General features: G+C 33.2%; 1 protein-coding gene across 3 annotated transcripts in view; it reads right to left on the bottom strand.

Annotated features, from left to right (window-relative positions):
• PsGEF (Protostome-specific GEF) overlaps positions 1-23,902 on the bottom strand; it is a 199,928-nt gene that overhangs the window by 11,691 nt on the left and 164,335 nt on the right. For all 3 annotated transcript variants that reach the window (XM_074177906.1, XM_074177905.1, XM_074177907.1), the window contains exons 18-21: positions 19,914-20,098; positions 16,083-16,474; positions 6,751-6,907; positions 779-988 (exon numbers count right to left, since the gene is read on the bottom strand). In XM_074177906.1, the coding sequence (XP_074034007.1) occupies positions 779-988; positions 6,751-6,907; positions 16,083-16,474; positions 19,914-20,098 (944 nt within the window). The remainder of the gene's footprint in view (positions 1-778; positions 989-6,750; positions 6,908-16,082; positions 16,475-19,913; positions 20,099-23,902) is intronic.

The raw sequence follows: 23,902 nt of genomic DNA, 5'->3' as shown, positions 1-23,902 counted from the left end.
ATTATTATCATTATTATCATTTATATTGTACCCTATTTATGTCCCGAACGAACATCGAAATGAATTCCACGGTAAAAATCCAAATTATATTTCAAATATAACCTTTTACATCCCATGAACGTCCATTGAACGTCAACTGAACTGAAACGGTAGTCCTAATATGGAGCATTATAATCCAACGGAGGTCCATGACAGACGTGCAGATAACGTTTATGGCGGACGTTCAGATGATGTTCAACATCAGGATTGATTGTAATCAAATCAGGCATAAGAAAAGTTGAACTAGTGTCAAAGAAAATTAATTTCTGAAAAATGTTGATGTTTGAGTAACAAAGAATAGAAACTAAGACACAATCCAAAAACTGATGTGGAATCAGCCTCAAAATGACTTCCGTCTTCAAATGATGAGTATCAGTAGGAACAATATGAGAGGGATGAGTTTTTCAGGACTCCTTCGAGTACCTTGTCTTCAACATTTGTATTAGTAATATAAAAAATCGTAAGAGAATCAATCGAAATTTTTTGATAGACACACCAATTTGAAGTTCATCTGTTTTATATAAAGTTTCAAATCTTCGTTTGATATATGGATTTGTTTTGGTAGATTACCACCTGAAACACATAGATAACACTCTTACGAGTACATAATAATATTGAATCTGCCAAAATATGTGAAAATAGAAAATTTAACATATAAAGAGCTGTTTGGTGCACAAACAACAATGCTGTTTTTTCGCACGGGCGTACTTGTAGACTGTTGAAAGTTATTCTTACCTACCTGTTCAGGAGAAACAGATGGATCCGTAGTTGAGTCGATGGAAGATGTCGAAGAAGACTCTGAACATTCCTCTTCAATGAGTGGTTCCAAAGTTCTTCTGGGTAGTAAACCTCTCATTATGGCGCCGCTGATGGGTGGAGTCATCAGGAGTTCATCCATCATTATTTCTGTATCATCACCGTAGTCAGAAGATATGGATCCATCATTAGGCTAGAAATAAATAATTTTGATTTAGTGTTACTGTGTTCCAAATATACAGCGTGAATCACGGTCGATGGTAGGTTAGACGTTTCTGGAAAACGCAAAGCATGATTTTTCTGAAAATTTCACCTCTCATATTTCCTTATCTGTTCTATCGATCTGAAATATTTTCAGAATTGCGGCGTTGCCACTTCTAAGAAAAAGTCCTAGCAATTATATTTTTTAAATGGAATATCCCGTATATTAATATATTTTTGGAATCGCTCTAGTATTTTAATACTTTTTTGTTGATAATGTCCTATACCTATCTCTATCTGTTTTCGAGATAAAAAATAAATTGTGCTAAATATGGTCCAAAACATAGCCTTAATTGAAATTGAGTACATCAGTACTCTCATTTCATGAAAAGTTGATATTTTGATGATAGTTTGGACTATTCAAATATTCAAATAACACCAAGAAATCGACTCCATATCATACAGGGCGTGCTAAAATTACTATTATTTCCATTGTGCATAAAAGTAGTCGAAAGTAATTTTTTTCAAATGAAACCCCCTGTATATTACTCGATAAATTAAAAGATGGTGAAAAATGCTTCAAGATGATATACATGTCTCTATACCTAAATTGTCAAGTTTTCTTAAAAAAGCCGTTTTTGTGGAAAAATAGTTATTCACGTTTTACCTACAAGTACTGAAAGTGGCATTTTATTTTGTGAGTGGGGATTATTGCAAAACGAGCGTCAGCAAGTGGAGCAAACTCACGACCAAAATAAAATCACTTTTAACAAATGTATCATACAAATTTTTTTGTATAACTTTACTGCTGATAATAAAAAAAATTATAGGGTCCATGGAATTTGAACACACGATCTTTGGATTACAAGACATATGTTACAACTACATACGCCAACTCACGTTATTTCAAGGAGGATTATTGGTTAGTCATGAAGGACTTTCTACAGTTGGACTGAATACTGCTTCGTCATCGTCAGTAACTACACAGGGATTTAATATTACCAATAGCACGAACTGCATGTGTGAACTTTTCTAAATGATTTTTTGGTAGGTGTTCTGATTGATGTGTTTCTATCAAAGAGATTTTCAATAACAGTTTTCCAAAATATAATTTTTAAAGAATTTGATTTCTAGGTAGGCGTGGAAATATCAAGCTTATGCCAGCTTTTCAGCATTTATTGTGAAAATGTGATATTTTGTTTACAATTTCGTTATTTTGAATCATCCTATTCTGTTATTGTCTGTACTTTCACATGTTTTAGCCCACAAAATCTTACTTTTTACCTAGAAATGACTGATTTTTGGTACAGTTGTTCCCTGGAAACTTTGAGCCGCCATAGTTAAGGAAATTATTTTGTAACCTTACAAACTTCCTCTCAATTTCTACAAGTTCTGGCAATGATTTGCTCACACTGTCCGTGTATAATAAATAATTTCATAAGAACTTCGTTTGAATAATCAATATTTGCATTCATTTTTGGCGATTTTTTGAAGCACCGTCAATTACCATTTATCAAAAAGTAACCGAACTGCTATAAGCTTGATAATTCCACTGCTACCTAAATCCAAATACTAAAAAAAATAATGTTTCTAGAAGCAGCGACTTTATTGAGAAAACTTGACGATTTAGGTATTGGGACATGATATATCATTTTGAAACATTTTTCACCATCTTTCAATTTACCGAGTAATATACAGGGGGTTTCATTTGAATATATCAACTTTTGACTACTTTTATGCACAATGGAAATAATAGTAATTTTAGCACGCCCTGTATGATATGGAGTCGATTTCTTGGTGTTATTTGAATATTTCGGGTTTGTCCAAACTATCATCAAAATATCAACTTTTCATGAATTGAGAGTACTTATTGACTCAATTTCAATTAAGGCTATGTTTTGGATCATATTTAGCACAATTTATTTTTTATCTCGAAAACAGGTAGAGATAGGTATAGGACATTATTGACAAAAAAGTATCAAAACACCAGAGCGATTCCAAAAATGTATTAATATATGGGGTGTTACATTCAAAAAAATAAAGTAGCTAGGACTTTTTGATGGAAGTGGCAACGCCGCAATGCTGAAAATATTTTAGATCGATAGAACAGGTAAGAAAATGTGAGAGGTGAAATTTTCAGAAAAATCATGCTTTGCGTTTTCCAGAAACGTCTAACCTACCATCGACCGTGAGTCACGCTGTATATTCAATCATTGATAAGGATATCAATCTCATTATAGCTCGAAATGTAACAATAACAATAATGATGCAATGTATCTTCGATATTTCATTGAAGTAAATTTTGTTTTTAGCGTCAGTAATGGGAGGTGAAGAAAATCCTCTGCAACATTTTTTAGGCATTTTATATTCTAGCTTCTGTTCTGTCTTTGAACTATCGAACATAATTATAGCTTGTTACATAAATTCATCTGAACATAATATTACTCGATTGTTTCATAGAGGGCGCCTGAAAGCGATCTAAGAGCGATGTCTGTTCGTAAGTCAACATTCACATTGGATTTGAATCGCTGGAGATTAAATCTATTCAGAAAAACGTTCTCAGAAAGTGTATTCAATTCGAGCGCAGTTCTCCAAATGAAAGAGTTCTTTCATTGCCGGTCCAAGCACTGTTTTGTGAGTTTCACTTGAAACTTAACTTTCAGTTCCTTGATGACCACACCGAAGTAAACACGAAATATTCAACCTTTCTGAGTGAGCTGAGAGGAATATACAAAAAAAAGTGAACTGCGGAAATATATTGTTACGAACTATCCAAAGTCCACGCAATCCTCACCATTGGGATATAGGAAACTATGAGATATAAGAGATGGTTTAATTAGGGCAAAGTTGCGCATTTACCTGACTAACAATATGCCGTTGAGAAAGTTCTATAATTCCAAGTATATCCGGAGATATCCGAAAAAAACAGATATTTCGGAAAATGGTTTTTATTTTTTTCTGGCTTTATTTTTCAAAGGATTTGAAAGTAAATCGCACTTCCACATTGACACTTTTTCCCTGGTACATAATGTTTTCAGCATTTCTACCGACGTTTCGTCTTCTGGTCACCATGGGCGCTACATTGGATTCTTTCTATTTTGAATAATGTATCATAAGTTATAATTCTTTTTCGAAAAATTGGAGATATTGATGTTACTAAATTTGACTTTCAATGTGTTACACTCAATTACATTTTGTTATTGTACAAGTCATTGAATTTTTCGCGAAAAATGGCTTTCACGAATGAAAAAAAAAAGAGATATGATACAAATTTATTACAAATACGATAGAAAAAGTGTTACGAAATTGGAAATATATATAAACTTGTATCCCGAAAGACGACCACGACATCGAACTATGTTTAAGTTATTGAATCAAAATCTCACCGAGTTTGATTCATTTGAAAAGCCGAGGAAAAAATATGGAGACAGAATGGACCAGGAAACTGAAGAAATGTTTATAAATGAGATATGTATGAGGTAAGTTAGACATTGTGTCCTTTTCAATAAAAATTAATAATTTGAATATTAACATGAATCCGGGGAAATCTATACGTCAAATTTCCTCCGAAATGAATATTTGTCATACAAGTGTTTGGGGACATCTAAAAAAAAGCGGTTTAAATTGTTACAAAGTACACATATATCAAAAATTGCATCCGGGTGATCCCGAAAGGCGATTAGAAATTTGTAATTGGCTAATAAGAAGACCTGATTTCCTGGGAAATGTAATTTGGACAGATGAAAGCACTTTTACGAATTGTGCGATATTCAACCGAAATAACGAACACGCATTTGGAGCACAAACAACCCCAGGCGATTCCGAGAAATTCTACCGCAAGTGCGATTTAGTATTAACGTGTGGGCAGGAATTTACGAAAATAGAATTTTGGGTTCTCATTTATTTGACAGAATTCTGATAAGTGATAGGAAAAACCTATTACCAGTTTTTAATGTCGATTTACGAAGACCATTTGGATGATCTACCTTTGGCTAACTATATCAACATCTGGTTTCAACATGATGATGCTCAACCGCACACTACCAGACGAGTATCTAATTACCTGACTAAAAGGTTTTGTAATACATGTATAGGGAATAATGGGCCGGTGAGGTGGAGAGCAAGGTCTCCAGACTCAAGTGTTATGGATACATTCTTATGGGGTACAATGAAAAATAGAGTTTATAGTCAGAGGGAATATCAAAATATTGAGGAACTTTAGCACAGCATTGTTAGAGAGTTCGGAAGATTGAGGAGGAGGGAAATTAATCGTGTAGTGAATAATATTCGCAGAAGGTCACGGTTATGTTATCATGAACAAGGCCAGCATTTTGAGCTTTTGTTGTGAGTTACTTTTGTCTTCACATTTTAGGTTATAATTGTTATTTGTTCAAAGTTCTATTTTCATTGAAAAGGACACAATGTTCAATTTACCTCATACACACCTCATTTATCATATTTTGATTGTTGATTCTGTCTCCGTATTTTTTCATTGGCTTTTCAAACGAAGCAAACTCGGTGAGATTTCGATCCAATAACTTGAACATAGTTCGATGTGGATGTCGTCTTTCGGGATACAAGTCTGAATACATTTCCGATATTCTAACACTGTTTCTATCGTATTTGTAATAAATTTGTATCATATCTATTTTCTCTTCATTCGTGAAAGCCATTTTTCGTGAAAGCCATTCAATGACTTGTACAATAACAAAATGTCATTGAGTGTAACAAATTGACAGTTAAATTTAGAAACATCAAAGTCAAAGCCTATTATGATAAGAATTTTTTTTAATGTCTCCAATTCTTCGAAGAAGAATGATAACTTATGATACACCATTGAAAAGTTAAAATCTGGTTCTATTCGAAACAGATAAAATCGAACTGGAACGTGGAACTGTAATTTATTTTCGAATCCTTCGAAAGATAAGGCCAGAAAAAAATAAAAACCTTTTTCCGAAATTTCTGTTTCTTCTGGATATCTCCGGATATACTCGAAATTTCAGAACTTTCTCAACGGCATATTGTTAGTCAGGTAAATGCGCAACTTTGTCCCCATTTAACCATCTTCGTATAACTCATAGTTTCCGAGATCCCAATGGTGAGAATCGAATTTGAAACATCCTGTATTTCTTCTTATCATCTCGTTTGACATTTCTAAATATGTTTTTTATTTTTTATAATTTATATAACCCCTTAGCTGAACAACTGTACTCTTATCTTAAAATTGTAACTCATCCAAGTCAGTATTCATAAATGTTTTGGCATTACCATGTTATCTTTCCTAACTGTACAATATTTTTCCTTTCCACACATAGACATGTTCCTCTATCATTAATTTATTCACGTCTTTCTGTTTTATTCCTAATCGATGTATATATTTTATAGAATGTTATTATTATTGTTGTTGTTACCAATACCTAATTTGTATAAAGGTTCTCAATAAGTCACATTGAATTTATCGCACTCTTTACACTTGTTTATCTATTTCAGACACAAACTGGAAGAAAAAGCCTTTCGAAACAAACTCCTTCATATAAACATTGGACTATAATTCAATATTCATATAACATTGAATTCGATGTTCATATAAAAGTAGTTGAATTTATTTTCAAATTAATTGTTTTTTTGCCTTTCTTCAGAAGATTCCCTCATTTGTTTCTGTATAAAAATAAAAAAGCAGAAAGCCAAATCTTTTTTTCCATTTGATATTGTGCCAGACAGAAAACGCTATTATTATGTCACAATCATGCTTACCGATTGTTTTCCTTCGTAACTCGGAGAGTTGAGGTTATCGTCCATTTCCCCACCACTAGTCGGTGTTCCCCAAATTTCTTCTCCAGAAGTAGCTCCTGATGTTTCTTCTTCCTGTTGATCATCTCCATTCACATGATTTTCTGGCGACCTCAGATATCTGAAATTAATATTACCAACGATGAATTAGGTTAATAATTTGAATTTTGGTGAAAACTGTATTAACCAAAGTAGTTTCAGAATTTAATAATTATGAAATTCAGGGTGTCCTTCGGAATGTTGGCACACAGAAGTTGTTGGAATGTTGGCCACAGAAGTAATTCAGAATAATTGGTTTCAGTATTTGATACCTCTGGAATTCCATAAACATGATGAATTATATCAATGATTCGAACCCTACGAATTCTAAACGGGTCTACTTCAAAAAAATTTCGAATGCAAACACAGATTATATGTTGTGCTGGAACAGCTTACAGTTCCAGAATATGAATGATTGACAGAAAATGATAAAAGCACATAACGATTTCTTTATTTGTCTATCTCACCCTATAAAAGTTAAAGTGCGAATAAAGAGAATATTGAATTATAGAATGAAAGGAAACTGCATGTGATACTGGTGTGATACTAATTTCCTATCATTTAATATCTCAAAAACTAACATCATCACCCTCAAGTGCTGCACACTGTATATTTACCTGTGAACTCAAGCAATTATATCAGTAAACAAAATGTCAGCAAAATTTTTGGGTCACATTTTGAAGGTCACATAAATAACCTATGTAAAACACTTCATCGGAATGCTTTGCAGTATTAGCAAATAAACTGGGCCTTATTGTGGTAAAAAATGTGAACTTTGTTCTCATTGATTCCCATCTGAGACACGGTATCTGTTTTTGGGGAAAGTGCTGCCAGTACATGTTTGATAGGGTGTTTGAACTACAAAAAAAGACATTCACAAGACATAAAATCTGGGACTTGCCTTCCATACTTATCTTGAAAATGGTATGTCTGATGCAATAAAAATATAGGAGGAAAATTCTCAGTGCACCTCAACGAAATACGAGAAATGAGCTCAATATAAGTTTATTCATTCCAATGTCATCAAAAATTGAAAGGTCTTTCATATTATAAAGGAAAACATTGTTGGTCGGATTACACAAAAGTCAGATAATTGATTTGAAGCAGCATTTCAAAATATCATCTCTTTATATTAGACGGGATGTAACACAAATAATTTTTTTATACAAGGTGATAAACAACAATATTACAGATATAAACATACTCGAACCCATAGATTTTAATGTTCCTCAGCATCCTACAAGAAGTCCAATCCTTTTTAAAATACCCAAGGCAAATAAAAATAACTGCGCTGAGTCCTCTCTCTACCATGCTTCATAAAGCAAATGGAATTAATATTTTAAAAAATTTAGATTTCAGTAATTCCTTCTCAGGTTTCAGATATGATGTTAATAATTATTCATTAGAAATATAACTGTGATCGTAGAGAATAAGTTTGAAAATGAATCTTTCAGTGTATATGTATAGAAGAAAGCTCACACAATTAATTTGTGATAATTTCCATGTAATTGGGCTGTTAAGTCTGTATGGAAAATAAAATAAAATAAAATATATAATGGAAAAAAATGTTTAACTATTTGCCAATTGAGATCATATAAAATTCAGAAAGTCCGTAAAAAAGCTTCCGATTTTAAATGCCCATTATTCTTTAGACCAGACGCTCCCAAACTTTTTTTCATCATGGACCATTTTCAAAATTTTGCTGGTTTCGGAGGACCCTCTTCAGCTACATTTCTATATACCATATTCCCAAAACTCGACAAAAATGTCAAGATTAGATCTAAATATAGAGTTTACAAGTGGAAATTTTACTAGAAATTTTCATTTTTCTTAAAAAACAGACAGGGCAACTAACATAAATCAGTAGAGATAATGACCATTTCCAGAACTAGATGAGATATATTCTGAATATCTGTGAACATAAATAGTAGAATAAATATTTCAAGAAATGGTCTGTTTAGGTACACTTGTGAGATTGTAAATATAGCAGGCTTGCACATGCTATTAGGTACAATTTCAATTCAATATATGCTTTGAAATACTAAACCTAGTTTATAGACTCATAAGTCAGTGAATCATGTTTAGGATAGATTATGAAAAACCAACTGTAAAATTAGCCAAATCATTTATTTTAGATATATCAGTGTTTTACTAAATCAATTTTTTCATTATTAATTTTTAGTGATCAAAAACACAGCAGTTCAAGGTATTCAAAAAAGTCAATGATCACATATATTGAATTGTATTTCTAAAAATTATGAATTTATTTTAGTTTTGTATATTTATAACAGTTTCAAAGTATACAATTATCCACTGAAAGGGTTCAAATGGGTTTTTTTGTTAATCAGCTGCCAAAAGTGGGAAGTTATTAGTTGAATTAATGTCGAATAAGGTATGAAATTTCAACGTTAGATCATCCACACTTTTTCAGCAGTATACTTTTAAATGTTAAACACTGAATAACAGAAACTATTTTTGTATTGCAATTCAAAGTGTAATTCAAGTTTTGATGTCAAAGAAACTGAATTGCATATTAAAGTTAAAATTTTTTCAGATGTAACCTATAACCCAACATTCACCATTAATTTTCAACATTTTGCAGCTGGATCCAACATGCACGAATTCTAATTGAGACAAAACTTAGTAGGCAACATACATTTTAATTGAATGTATCACTGGTCATATAACATAAATGTACAAAAAGTGGTGAATCCGGTGACACTTGCTCAATATTGAATGACCAAAAATATAGGTCCCCATAATAACATATAAGTCTGACAGTTATTTTTGTGAAATGCTAGCAAATCCTCACTACATTTTATTTACCGTGTCTGAAGAATATTTAGGGCAACACATGTTACCTGTAAATATTTTTTTTTTAATTATAAACAACTTATTTCCCATTAATCCGTTTGAAATTGAGAAAAACTAATTCATTATAACATTAAAAACAACAGTACAAAAAATAACATTTCAAAACGCTCAAAGGTGCGAACTTGTTTCCTCCTTTTCATAAAAGAGGATGTATGCATCTCCACTCACAAGCGATTTTGGTGAAATTGGTGACACGTGTGAATCATTGTATTCGTGCCACGTGCCAGTATAAGGATGTCTGCAGAATGCTGTATAATGTCCGCTGTAGATATATCCAGTGTGATTCGAAAGTGCTTATAGATTATAACGACAAGGAGTCACATTTTCTGCTGCATAATTGTTCATGTCTAATCCATCTAGAGGAAATTCGATGGCAACATTTAACTTGTCTCTAAATCTTTCTGTTTGAGAAAATCTTTTAAAAAGAATGACTAAGATACGGGGAAACTTATGGATCGATAGAGACTTTGTGCATTTTCTTCTTTCTTTGCAACTTGAACACGTCGGTTTTTCATGTCCATCCAAAGTTTCCTCTCTTGTGAAGAAATCCAACCACTGTGATAAATTCAATTGGCCAGTTCTTTATGGTATGGGGAGTGACAAATCCCAGGAAGGATCGAAGGTTACAGATGAGTCTCCACAATGTGTGCACTTCATCGTGGACTTTAATTGGCCAACGAAATTATTTACAATCTTAGAGTTTTATGTACTCAAATAAATCAGCCATGACTCTTGTGCGCTTTTTCGCTGTCGCTCAATTTTTCTTTAATCTCCGTTAAGGTCGGTTCAGGTTTCTCAATAATTCTATTAACGTCATCATGTAAGCCTTCTAAAAGATAACTAAGGAACTCGTGGGCGTTTTGATGCGCATGACCCATGAATCGAGGGGCAAAACTCTGAATCTGACTTTTTAAGGAGACTGTGATCACAGCTCTATCAGATGAATCTTCTGACCACAATTCCTTGATAACTTCTGCGAAAGTTTTGATTAAAGCACCCTCCGTATTAGAAATATTAGTGTTGATATCTTTCATGTACTCATTCTTTTCCAAATATTCCAGTAACCATCTCGTATTTGACAAATATTGGATTGCACTGTTCATGAAACAGGTGTTGCCAATATTTTTCAACCCATTAAGCCCAAGGGTTTTGACTGAGGAATGTCTCACTGATTCAATTGTGTGGTAGGTGTTGGTGATACGTTCGCCACCGCTGTTTTCATTCCAGTAATCACGGATGTAATGATTCTTTCCATTATTGGACAAACGGAATGAGGAATTTGAAGTCAAATTTCTTGAAATTGATTCAGAAATGCTCATGGTGGTTTTTTCGAATTTGTGAAAGAAAGGTAATTCCAGAACTTGTTTATTGTCCTCTGCATCTTCTGATTGGGCAATGATCAATCTGCTGACTCCATTTTGCTTTGTTCATAGAAAATTTTGATTTGATTTGTGGGTTCAGTAGACGGTTGTGGATTGAGTAGACGGAAGAGTACCCAATATCGATGTGGCATTACCCCTTTGAATGGCGATTCTGATTCTTTGATTAAAAAATGAATAGGATCGGTTATCATTGGTGGAATTCATCATTCTTCTACCAATTTCTTTCTACAATTCATAAGCATGAGATCCAAAAACACCAAAGGTTTCAATAGCAACAGGAAAGAAACAGTAAGAATCTAGCAAAGTGGAGTATTTCCGAAATTTTGATTTTTCTGCAAGCATAGCAGCTGCACCAGTAGAATTAGACGTAGCGGCAAGGTGTGAAGCTGCAACTGTATCCACGCAGGTGAAATCCCAAACCAGAGGTTTTCCAAATTTCCAAGGAATTAGACTCATCCCGTCTGGACGCTTACCATCACCTCGACTAACACCAAGGGGTTCAAGAACTGAAGGAACCTCTGCAGTGGCTAGAGCTCTTTTTATAAGATCATTAATGGAATGATGTCTTGAAAATCTGCCAGAACTGAATTTACAACTTAGGCCATGGTAACCATTTTCTTCTACAGTGGATCCACATCTGCATTTATGACTAACACAAATTGAAGAACCTAACCGAAGACCTAAAAGATGCATCATCTAAGAGGGTACCCAAAGGAGCCACGGAAAGAGCTTTCAGCCATAACAGCTTTGAGTCTAGCCATTTGAATATCGAAACGTTCAGCTGACTCAAGAAGTTGATTATGAACCAAATTGAAGATTGGATAATCCCAGGCTCTCTGACACATTTTATTTTCGGGAAGGGTATTTTTTGTTTGAGATAACCATTTATTTTCACCATTCAAGTAATACGCATCAGAAATTTCAGACAAAGATTTGGAAAGAATGGAGTTGATCAAATGACGAGAACTGTTATAAGAGGAAAGAAATGCCGGCAGTGAGAGAGATGAGGCTAATCGAATACCTAAACCACCAGAGATAACTGGGAGAGTAGCTTGACTCCAAGTGATATCTTCGAATTTATTATTGGTAATTTCTTGTAAAGATTGGCGTGAGGTGGAATCGAATTCCTGTAACTATTACTGTTATTAATATTTATTAATATTATATTATTTGAAAAATATTTTTAGTTGAGGATTCAATACTTCTTACTGTTTTTTAGTTATATAACCTATCACAATCTGGAGAACCGAAATATGAACCCTAACTGAATTCTCAAAGAACATCCAGTGTATGTATTCTTGTAGACTATCGCATATGACATCTGGACATTTCATTTTTTTGACATAGTTATGTCAAGAGAATTAAAGCTTTTCACAAATTGAGGCGAAAGTTTTGAAGTGAATTTAAGTTTTGGAAACGGAAAATGATAGTTTTCCGAAACGTCCAATACTAAAGGAAGCTAAGTATAAGTTTTACATTTTTTTCAACAAATTTTTTTGATTTGTAGGCAAAATTTATGAATACGACAAGTTACTGACTAATTGGACTTTTCAGTAGTTTATTTTATGCAGTAACTTTTCTCGGGGTGAACTTTTCGGTTTGCCCTTTATTACACTTCAGTAGATTCTTTGTTGATTCAGCTTTGTTTATTTTCTGGAAGGTTATATACCCAAAGAACAGTTAGAAATTTGTTACTTGCTTTTGTAAATGCAACTAGGAATTCATTTATTCAATAAATAAGCATGACAAAAAAATTTTTCATCATGGTTGAACAGTCTTAAATATCAAAAAATTTATTTATCTTGACTTAAAAGAAAATTGAATTTGCAGTAAATATCCAAAAGTATTTTCATCACGTTTTATATGAAGTAATACTTTTACTTTCAATTACAGGAATTGATACTACCTGGGCTTAAAAGTTTTGGGCCTAACACATAGATGGCGCTAGTCTTATTGCATTCACCGCTTTTTCAGTTAGTACTAACCTTCAAAAAAAACTGTTGAAATTTATTGATAGTCTACTCATAAGTTTGTGAGTTATTGTGCTAAGAGTGACAGTACTCTTATTATTTTCGAAACAATGGATCAAAAACGCTTTCGTGTTTCAATTTCACACTGCTTCTTGATGGGAAAAACTACCATTCAAGAGAGGCAAAGGCTTGAAAAGTGATATAAGGACTTCGCTCCATCAGAAACAACAATTAAACTAGTCTAATCAACAAGTTCAAAAACATGAAAAATAGAGAAAAAGGTCCTAAAAATATTAGCGATAGCTCATTCGATTTGGAATCACCTCTAGAAAACAGTTTTTGAAGGATTTTGGTGCAGGTGAAAAATTGCAATTGTTATTAAAAAAATAAGATTGAAAAAAATGTTATTTAGTTTTTCGTTAATAACTCAAAACATATTGATATTCAAGCAATTTTGAAAAGAGGTCGTTAAAGAGAAGGAAATTTCCGATAAAAAAGTTCCGAAATTTATTATAATACTCAATTTAAAAAAAATTATTGCACTTTTTTATATAAGATGTCTCTTTGATTTTTTTCTGCTTCAGAAAAAAATATAACGTTGGTCAATATTTGTTTATAACAAATGTTAAAACTAATAAACAATTAAATAATGAATGAAAAAAATTATTTTCTGCCAAACTATTTAAAAGTGTGAATTATGATTTTTGAAAGCAAAATTATTTCTCAACTGATTATTTAAACAATCGAAATGTAAAAAAATCGAATTTAAACAATCAAAAATTAAAATTAGGAGATTTTTCTAAAATCATAATTATCTCTAGACAACGAAATAGCAGAGAACATTTTTTCAAAAATATTGAATTTCTCTAATTGTTTAAAACAATTTAATAAACAAATTACGTATAAAATTCATATCCTATGTTAATAACTGCCATTGTTTAATGTAAAAACAGACATAGCTAAATATCAATTGAAAAAAAAAGTTGATAAAACTTTTTTTTTCAATTTGCAATAGTTATAAAAAATCATAATTATTAAATTTGTATGAACTTTTATTGCAGGATCGTATGAAGTATATATATCAAAAGGCCTCCACGAAGTTTAAAATTTATAGACTAATTATTTATACTTTTTATCCCATTATTTATGCCAACGGAGATTGGGAAAAAATTTGTTAGTTAACAATTGAATAACTTTTTGAAAAATGATGATAAAACTGTTTTTTCTACGGGACTCGATTCATTAAAGTGTTAAGAAGATACTAGATTTTTTTTAAATTTAAAAAAAAATTATTTCTTTTGATAAACTCTCTTTAGCGGCAGCGCGCTTATGCCGTAACAGCCGCGCGGGACCCTATTTTCAATGTCGAATTAAAATTATAAATAATGGAGATAGAGTTTCACGAGTCGGGACTTTTTTATCGGAAATTCCTCCTCTTCAACAAGCTTTTTTCAAAATTGCTTAAATATTAATATTTTTTGAGTTATTAACGAAAAACTAAATACCCTTTTTTCAAAGTCTTATATTGTTAATAACAATTGCAATTTTTCACCTGCACCAAAAGCGTTCAAAAACATTTTTCTAGAGGTGATTCAGAATCGAATGAGCTGTCGCTCATATTTTCAGAACCTTTATCTCTATTTTTCATGTTTTTGAACTTGTTGATTAGACTAAACGTTGGTTTGCTGACTTCAAACGTGGTCGTAAAGACATCGATGATGCAGAACGCAGTGGACGTCCAAATGAGGCAGTAACACCAGAAAACAAAATCGCTTTGAATGATCGAAAAGTAAAATTGGGTGAGTTAGCTGACATTGTTAAGATTTCAAAAGAACGACTTTACATTGCACGAACATTTGACTAAGAGAAAGCTCTGTTCAAAATGGGTGCTGCGAAAGCTCACTGTTAGCCAAAAACGAGAATGTTTTGATGATTCTGAGCCGTATTTGGCCATGTTTGAACATGAAAAACCGGAGTTTTTGCATAGATATGTGACAGAGGATGAAACATGGATCCATCACTTCACCCCAGAATCAAAACGATCCTCATCAGAGTGGAAAGCAACTGATGAACCTCGTCCAAAGCGCCCGAAAGTACAACAATCGGCTGGAAAGGTTATGGCCTCGGTATTTTGGGATGTGCGAGGTGTAATATCCATCAACTATCTAGAGAAGTGAACTACCATCAACAGTGGATATTATATAACGTTATTGGAGTGTTTTACAGCCAAAATTGAAAAGAAACCGTGTCACAAGTTCATCAATGAATGGAATTGGACTTCAACTTGCTCCTACATCCAACGTATTCGCCAAATTTGGTTACCAGCGACTACTGGCTGTTCGCATACCTCAAAAAAAAGCTCACCGATGAAAAATTTCGCTCGAATGAAGAGGTTATTGTTAAAACTGAGGCCTATTTTTGAGGCAAAAAAAATCATTCTACAAAAGTGGTATTGAAATGGTAGAGCGGCACTGCAATGATCGAGTGGCTCTTGATGGAGGTAACGTTGATGAATTAAGCCAATTTTTTACGAAAAAAACGGGGTTTCTTTCTCATGCCCGGGAATTTTCAGCCCGTGTTACATATCTGATTATTACTCGGTTCACCCATATTTGAATCTTCATCTCGGTATCAAACTTTCAAACTTCCTATACGTGTAGATAATGTATTTTTATATTACAATTCATTGTCATCCACGGAAACGAATATGCCTGTAATTTCATATAATCTAAATGGTATTAATTCATGAATGCTGAACGACCATGAATTTGAAACATCGGTACAAAGGTATCAAGAGAAAAAAAGATAAAAAAGAAAAGTTTACTTCCTCCTGTTCAAGAGAATGTGTTTGTCATCAACATTTTAGTAACTTATTATTTCTGACTTTCTTATTTTCTATTGATTTTGCTATATGTTAAAATTTGTTGTGTTGTTCATTTCTATAGGAGTTGAAAAGTTGTCACAATTAAACTGTACGGGATATTTCAGAAAACTAGGAATTCCTGGAGGAAATCAATGAACTTTCAGTTACCTGTCAATTAATCCCCCACTTCTGTAATCTTCTCCAAATTTCTCGAAGAAAGCCATCTTTTGTGCTACAAAACAACCAGCTCTAACGGTCCAGTGTTTGATTGACGAATGATTGAATGCTTCGTTATCGATTCCTCGCTCTTCTTCCTCCTCCAAATCACCATCTTCATATTCTTCGTCTAGACCATTTTCTTCTTCACTATCAGATATATTGTTCTGGCACATCATATCATCCCGTTCATCCGAAGCCACTCTTTCTAAGCTTGACACAGTACCAAATCTACGAAGGGTTGCTACCGAACTGCTAAGTGAGTGATAGGGATGTTCTTCGGTTTCAGGAGAGTCATCTGGTGATTTTTCCTCTTCATTGATAGCAATTTCCTTATGATTTTGCTGGAAAACAGTGAGGTTGTGAACGATATTCATTTTGTGAATATTTTCGAAAATGGAGATTGGAATAACACATAAAAGTTATTAGATTTTTCAGTGTAGATGACTATGTAATGAAACTTCATCAGTTTTTTTCTGATAACAGAAAATCACTTGTTTGGGCAAACTTAGTCGAAACCAGAGATTGTTTATATATTTTAGGCAATCGATTTCGAAGAGATGTTTTTATGAGGGGGATTAGATATCCAGATTTTTCAGCATCCACTTATATTTTCTTACTTCTAACACCCACAAAAAACTATATTTTATATATTTTGGATTATATAGAAGAAACATTTAATTTTCAAAAAAATCTTGTCATCTTATGCGATATTCAATATACATTGCATTCCTTTAATGTCCCCCCTTATATTTTTTTGAACGGCTCAACTCAAAAAGTTGAAATTTGGGATAATGAAATTAATGCATGAATATTTAATTTTGAAGTGAAACTGACAGATGAAACTTTTAAGATGGCGGCTGGGCGCCATCTGGGAAAAACAATTTAAACGTGAAGGGGGATATTGTAAAACATCATTTCGAAGCTTCAGACGAATACTTCAGAACCCTAGAATATGAAGTCAATATATTCACTGACTACAAAATGGCGGAACATTCAATAATTTCCTGAAGACAAACACATTAATATCGATATTTCTAGAAATATTCCTTTTTATCTGACATATGGCAATTCCAACAACCCGATAAGGTTTGTTACTTTTTGTTTATGAAAACGTCTGTACGACAATGAACATCATTGTTCAGTTAGAATTTTCTCATTTAGTTTTCGGTTTTACTAGTAGAAAGGTACCACGTCAACAATTTCTAAAATGGTCAATTCTCATCCATTGGAAGAAAAAATTGAAGCGATATTCATTTACGGTGCGACGCGTAACTTTCACGAGACCGAAAGGATTTTCAATGAACGTTATTCGAATCGTTATATCTGTAGAAAATATTTAAGGGAACTTGTATCAAAATTCACAACTACAGGTAGTGTACATAACAAAAAGCCCTCAGGTCATCCGTCCATTCCGGAAGAACAGCAAGTGCAAATAATTGGTGAGATGGTAGTATATACTGAACAGTCTCCTTATTCCGTCGCGAATGTTTGTGAGTTGTCTCCTTTTACTGTGTGGAGACTTATGAAGAGGAATAGGTATCATCCATACAAAATTAAAATGGTATACCAATCAATTGAAGATGGTCGGTCGGTAGCCAGGTGGTTCGAGTTGAGTGCTTTGTTCACTCACTCGAATTGACTGCCGTGTTGGTCGGTGGTTCAAGTCCTAGTCTGAACGATCGATTTTCACTTGCTATCGTCCAACCCGTGTTAGGAATCACACGTTACAAGGTAAGATGTCGTTAATTCTCAGCTCGCACAAGTTTCGACTCCTAAGGGTTGTCGTTCGTAGGGGTGCGACAGCTGGTTAACAGAAAAACAGATTTTAAACAGATTTTTCAAACTCTGATCGAAAGAACAGAATCCTGCGGAATCTGTTTAAAATCAATTTTTCCGTTAACCAGCTGTCGCTCTCCTACGAACGACAACCCTCAGAAGTCTAAACTTGTTCAACATAAGGAATAACAAGGTCTTACTTTTTAACGTGTGATTCCTAACACGGGTTGGACGATAACAAGTGAAAATCGATCGTTCAGCCTGGGGTTTGAACCAGCGATCAACACGGTGTTTGATTTGAGTGAGTGAATAAAGCACCCACGTTGGACCGACCGGCTACCGTTCGATCAACCATGACGGAAACCATTGAAAGACATCCTACCTATTTCCACAATATTTGTTTTAGTGACGAATGTAAATTTTTTTTTAAACGGCAATGTTCACAGACAAAATTGCTGTCATTGGAGTGACACCAACCCTCACGTTTTCCGGGAAACACATACCCAATATCCACAAAAATTTACGTTTGAGCAGGAATATGGGGAAACCATATTGTAGGACCTCTATTCATTGATCAAAATTCAACATGGGAACTGTATTTGAATATGCTGGAAACTACTGTTAACCCTCTCATCACTGAAATCGTCGAAGCGAATTCTAATGAATTTGATATGCATATTGTATTTCAACAAGATGGAGCACCACCACATTGCTACAGACAAGTAAAAAACTATTTGGATACTACTTTTCACGGTCATTGGATTGGCCGTCGAGGTCCTACAGAATGACCAGCCCGCTCGCCAGATTTGACACCTTTGGACTTTTTTTATGGGGTTATTTGAAGCAAAAGGTATACGAAACTGAACCTGCTTCAATATTGAATATAAGGCAGAGAATAATAAGAATTTGTAGAAATATTGGCGTTACTGTGTTCGAAAATGTTGAGCGTCAAATATTGGATAGGCTGTTCATATGTCAAGAAGTTCAAGGCAACCATTTCGAGCATCTTCTGAACTGACCTCAACTTTATTACTTCATATTATGTAGTTAAATGTCAATGTATTCAGACAATTATTAAAAGTTCCGCCATTTCGTAGTAGTTGAAGATATTAACATTATATTCTAGGGTTGTGAAGAATTCGTCAGGAGCTTCAAAAAGACCCCCCTTTCCTTTCAATTTTTTTCCAGATTGCGCCCAGTCGCCATCTGAAAATTTCACTTCAAAATAAAGTATTCATGCATTAATTTCATTATCCCAAATTTCAATGTTTTGAGTTGACCCGTTCAAAAAATAAAAGGGGGATGGACATTAAAGAAAAGCACTGTATTTCACAGCAATAATACAAGTAAATTATTCTATTTGGATAGGTGATATAATGAAAAAATAAATTGAATGAAAGTAAATTATATATTACGCCACACCCTGGGTATTACTTTATTCTTGAATCTTGTATTTATCTCTTGTATATTTTAGTGATTTTTTGTAATAAATGCCGGCCAAATCACTTAGCGCCCATTTTGATTAGAAATCTATTATTTTATCGGTGATAAAATTTTTGATCCACGACCCTGTTGAATGTTTCAAATTGGTAACTAAACCGATCGTACTTAAACAAAAATATATAACTACGTTTTATCTGGGAATTAACAAACCCACGGGTAAACGTTATACCTCAAAATACAGGTGGCATAAAAACATAACAAGTTTTATTTCGAATTTTTCATGATGATCTCCTACCACTTAGTAATGGCTAAATACATCAAATTATTGAAAATTAAAACATGAGGAAAAGAAAATTCACCAACTCTTCGAATGAACATGTAATAAACTACTTACCAACTTCCTCGTTAGAAAACATATTCAACAGAGGGGAAAAATTCGATCTATTTTATTTACTTTTTGAAATAAAAACACGTCATTCTGGCACTTATTCTATACGCATAAAATCTCTTATGGAATGACTGGTATCAGTTATTATGAAGTCAAAAATTGTGTTGACTCACCTCTACATTTTCCAAGTTACTTGTATTGTACGTGTAGTGATTTTGATTTTGGCACTGGCACGATTTATCCTGGACTTTGATAATAGAATTTTCTGGAGTTGAAGGTTCCACTGCAATTTTTGGAACTGGTGGTATATAAAATGGATCTATGTTTACCAAACTAGCTGCAGGATTAGCCATCATTCCTGAAAACGAATAACATTTTCATAACTCGAGCCAAACCTATCTTGTGATCAGATCAGCATGATACGTGTGTCATGTATCACTATACATTTTTGTACTGCTCAGCAGGTGCAGTCACACATAAAACTATTATTCGAAAACATGTCAAAGTGTACCTTGCAATTGTCGTAAGGTTGCTTTGGCATTATTTCTGATATACTGAAAAGTTAAACACCTTAAAAAAGACTGGTATCAGTTTCGGAGCACACGTTTTGAAAATGATAAGGTTCTATTAGCTTTCTGGTCTGGAGACGGAGAAGAATTCGTTTGAGTGGTATCGGCTGAAATATAATCTCTGGCATTGATCTACTGAAAGATGCTACACAACGTCGATGTTTGTGCTTTGTTGAATTCCCCGATCAGCAGAGTAGATATAATTCAATATTTGATTTTACTAAGAGCTACAGAATTATTTATTGCAGCCTTTATTTCAGTAGAATTTACAGTACTGAAGGTGACGGCCTTGATAGTTCGATTTAGTTTTCGATGAAGAAGAACACTCAATTAGATTTTCCTCTAAACCGGGAACATCAGTTTTTACTGCATCTGCATATCTATCAGTTGCATCTGCATATCAGTTTGTATCTTTGAACTGTGAATGTATGTGTTCAAAAATAAATCAACTTTCACCATGATACTAGAACCAAGAACCATTTTCATTTGCCCTTAGTTAGATTCAAAGTAGCGTCATATGAAATTATTTATTATGTTTTTCATTTTTCCCATGAATTCTTTGAATAACTCATTTTCATATTAGTTTCAGAGTATGACCCTGTCTTCCCCTTTTCTTTTCTTCTTCAATTTGTATTTTGTATTGACACTTCCTTATTGCTATCATTGAGTTTTCACTTCTTGTGTGATATAAGGTGCTTTCCATTTGATATTAAAGTAGGTCACGGTCGATAATGATCGGTGAAAGTGCATTCTTTTCAGCGTTGAAAGGACGGATTCCTTTTGATTCGTTGGTTAGAGTTTACAGATATCATGTTTTTTCCATTTGATTCATTCATTTTCCTTTCCCCGTTGGTGTTCATGAGAGACAGTTCGATAAATTCAATTATAAGTAAAAATGTGAGAATGATATCATTATCAATCAGTTCAATGACTCTTAGAAATTTTTTCAATTTACAGAAATTACTGTCACAGCCTAGTAGTTCAGTCGAAGTCAACTGTATCCGATTCATCACATAATGTTTGGTCAGTTACTTCGAATGGGCAAGGTCGACGTCGGGAAGGGTAGCTTGTGATATCATATGATATGATATTTCTCCAATACAAAATTGTAGTATTAACAGTCATTTGCCATGGTTTGATAACGAAGTTCACTGTAAAATTAAGAATCGTGATAGGGCATACAGAGCTTTCAGAATCTGTTCAAATCTAGAAAAACAAAATAACTGGGAAACTTTCAAGAAATTGAGAAATGATGTTGTCAATGTGTTGAAAAGAAAAAAAGATCAATATTATTTTGAAAAAATTGATCGGTATAGAAACAACTCTAAACAAATGTGGAAAACTCTCAAAAAACTAGTTAAAGGAGATGACATTGACTTTCCAAATTGTATTCAGTTTGAGAAAACTGGTGAACTAATATTACTAAAAGATGTTATTGAAATATCAGATAACTTCAACAGTTATTTTGTTGAAAGCATAAATGAAATTGTGGCGAGCATTGACTATTCAGAGTCATGGTGCAATAAAAACTTTAATTTATACAAAACTTTCTCAGAATTCAGATTGCTTTCGTTAAATGACCTACGTAAAATTATAATTTCCTTGGATAATAAGTGCAGTATACATGAAATCCTCAACTTCAAAATATTGAAACAAGTTTTTGAGACTATCGGTCACGTTATATTGCACCTTATCAACACCTCTCTTGAAACTGGCGAAATACCAGAAAGATTGAAAAGTAGTACTATTGTTCCTATACCCAAAATTCCTCATACTATTAAATGTAAAGAATTCAGGCCAATCAACACTTTACCTCCGATTGAGAAGGTACTTGAAACATCAGTATATAACCAACTAATAGAATATGTGGAAAAAAACGACATTTTAATCAACAATCAATCGGGTTTTCGCAAATTGCATTCGTGTGAGTCATCAGTGCAACTATCTCTAAACAAATTTAAATCTGAGCTGGATAATAATAAGTTTGTTGTAGTCGTGTTCCTTGACCTCGAAAGAGCATTTGAGACCATTGATAGGTCTATACTACTAGCCAAATTGAATATATATGGAATTGAGGGCAAAGTGTATAATTAGTAATCTAATTACTTGACCAACAGAAAACAACGGGTAAGAGTTAAAGACATGTTCTCTTGTGAAATTGACAATTACGTTGGAGTTCCCCAGGGTAGTGTTCTGGGACCCCTTCTATTCATACTATATTTAAACGACATGCCATTGTTTGTCGACTGTGAATTTATGAACTTTTTTGCTGATGATACTCTATTGGCATGTAGCGATGTGAACCTTATGATGGCTATACAAAAAATGAATAATACTCTAGCAAGTGTCAACAAGTATTTAAAAATTAATAAACTCAAGCTGAATGTGATGAAAACTAAAGCGATGATAATCACCACCAAGTTTAAATACAGCCAAATAGACTCTAAAACTATTAATCTCAACATTGATGATGACAAAATTGAAATAGTGAATTCAACTAAATATCTGGGATTCCAGAGATAACACTCTATCGTTTGATGAACATTTTGAGTATATTCATAAAAAAAATTCAAAGAAATTATTCTTTTTTTCTAGAATTGCCAATAATCTTTCAACGGAGTCAAGTATCACAGTTTACAAGTCAATTGTTCAGCCACACTTCGACTATTGTTCCTCTATCCTATATCTATTCAATCAGAATAAATTGTCTCAACTCCAAAAACTTCAGAATCGTGGTATGAGAATCATTTTGAAGTGCCGTAGAGATACTCCTATCACTATTATGCTCAATATTTTAAATTGGCAATCCATTTCCCAAAGACTGCTATACTTCACAATGATCTTCGTATACAAAATATTGAACAATTTAGGACCATCTTATTTTAATCAGTATATTGTCTTTCATCACGATATTCACCACCACTTCACTCGAAATAATAATAACTTATATATTAACAGAACAAAAAACAAAAATACTATGAACTCATTGTTTTTCAAGGGTTTTGATCGGTTCAACAAATTACCTAATGCAATTAAAAATAGACCATCTCTGAACATGTTCAAAAATGAACTGAAGAAATTTGTTTTAAATGAACAAATATGATATGTATTATGTCTTTGTTACCTGTAGCTGTAATTTGTATAATTCCTTTCATCTAATGTTTGTTATATATTTCAAATAATTATGTAATTTATCTTTCTACATGTTGCATTGAAATTTTTCGAATGTATAATGTTGCTGTTTTTGTAGTAATGTCTTTAAAAATATTTTATTGAACTTATGTTTGTTATACATTTAAGTCATTTCTAGATGTAACACATACCTTTTTTTTATTTCTACCATTCTAGTTGATTTGTATATTATTAGGATATCCTATTTAAATAAAGATCTATATATCTATCTATCTATCCAAAGCACGTTGGATGTTGTTCACAGTTGGTGCCTGAGGGAGCAGATGTCTGTCAACCCCAGCAAAACTGTAATAATCCCCTTCACCAAGAGGAGAAAATTGGACGATCTAACGCCACTTTACCTCAATGGTGAGGTGAACGGAGATGAAATATCTTGGCATTGTCCTTGAAAAACACTCACC

Source organism: Leptinotarsa decemlineata, unplaced genomic scaffold (assembly GCF_025532065.1).
Source record: "Leptinotarsa decemlineata unplaced genomic scaffold, Ldec_3_MD MMD2_tig00003335_RagTag_RagTag, whole genome shotgun sequence".
Classification (NCBI taxonomy): Eukaryota; Metazoa; Arthropoda; class Insecta; order Coleoptera; family Chrysomelidae; genus Leptinotarsa; species Leptinotarsa decemlineata.
Note: the sequence above shows the minus strand (reverse complement) of the source record. Positions and strands in the feature narration are given on the sequence as shown.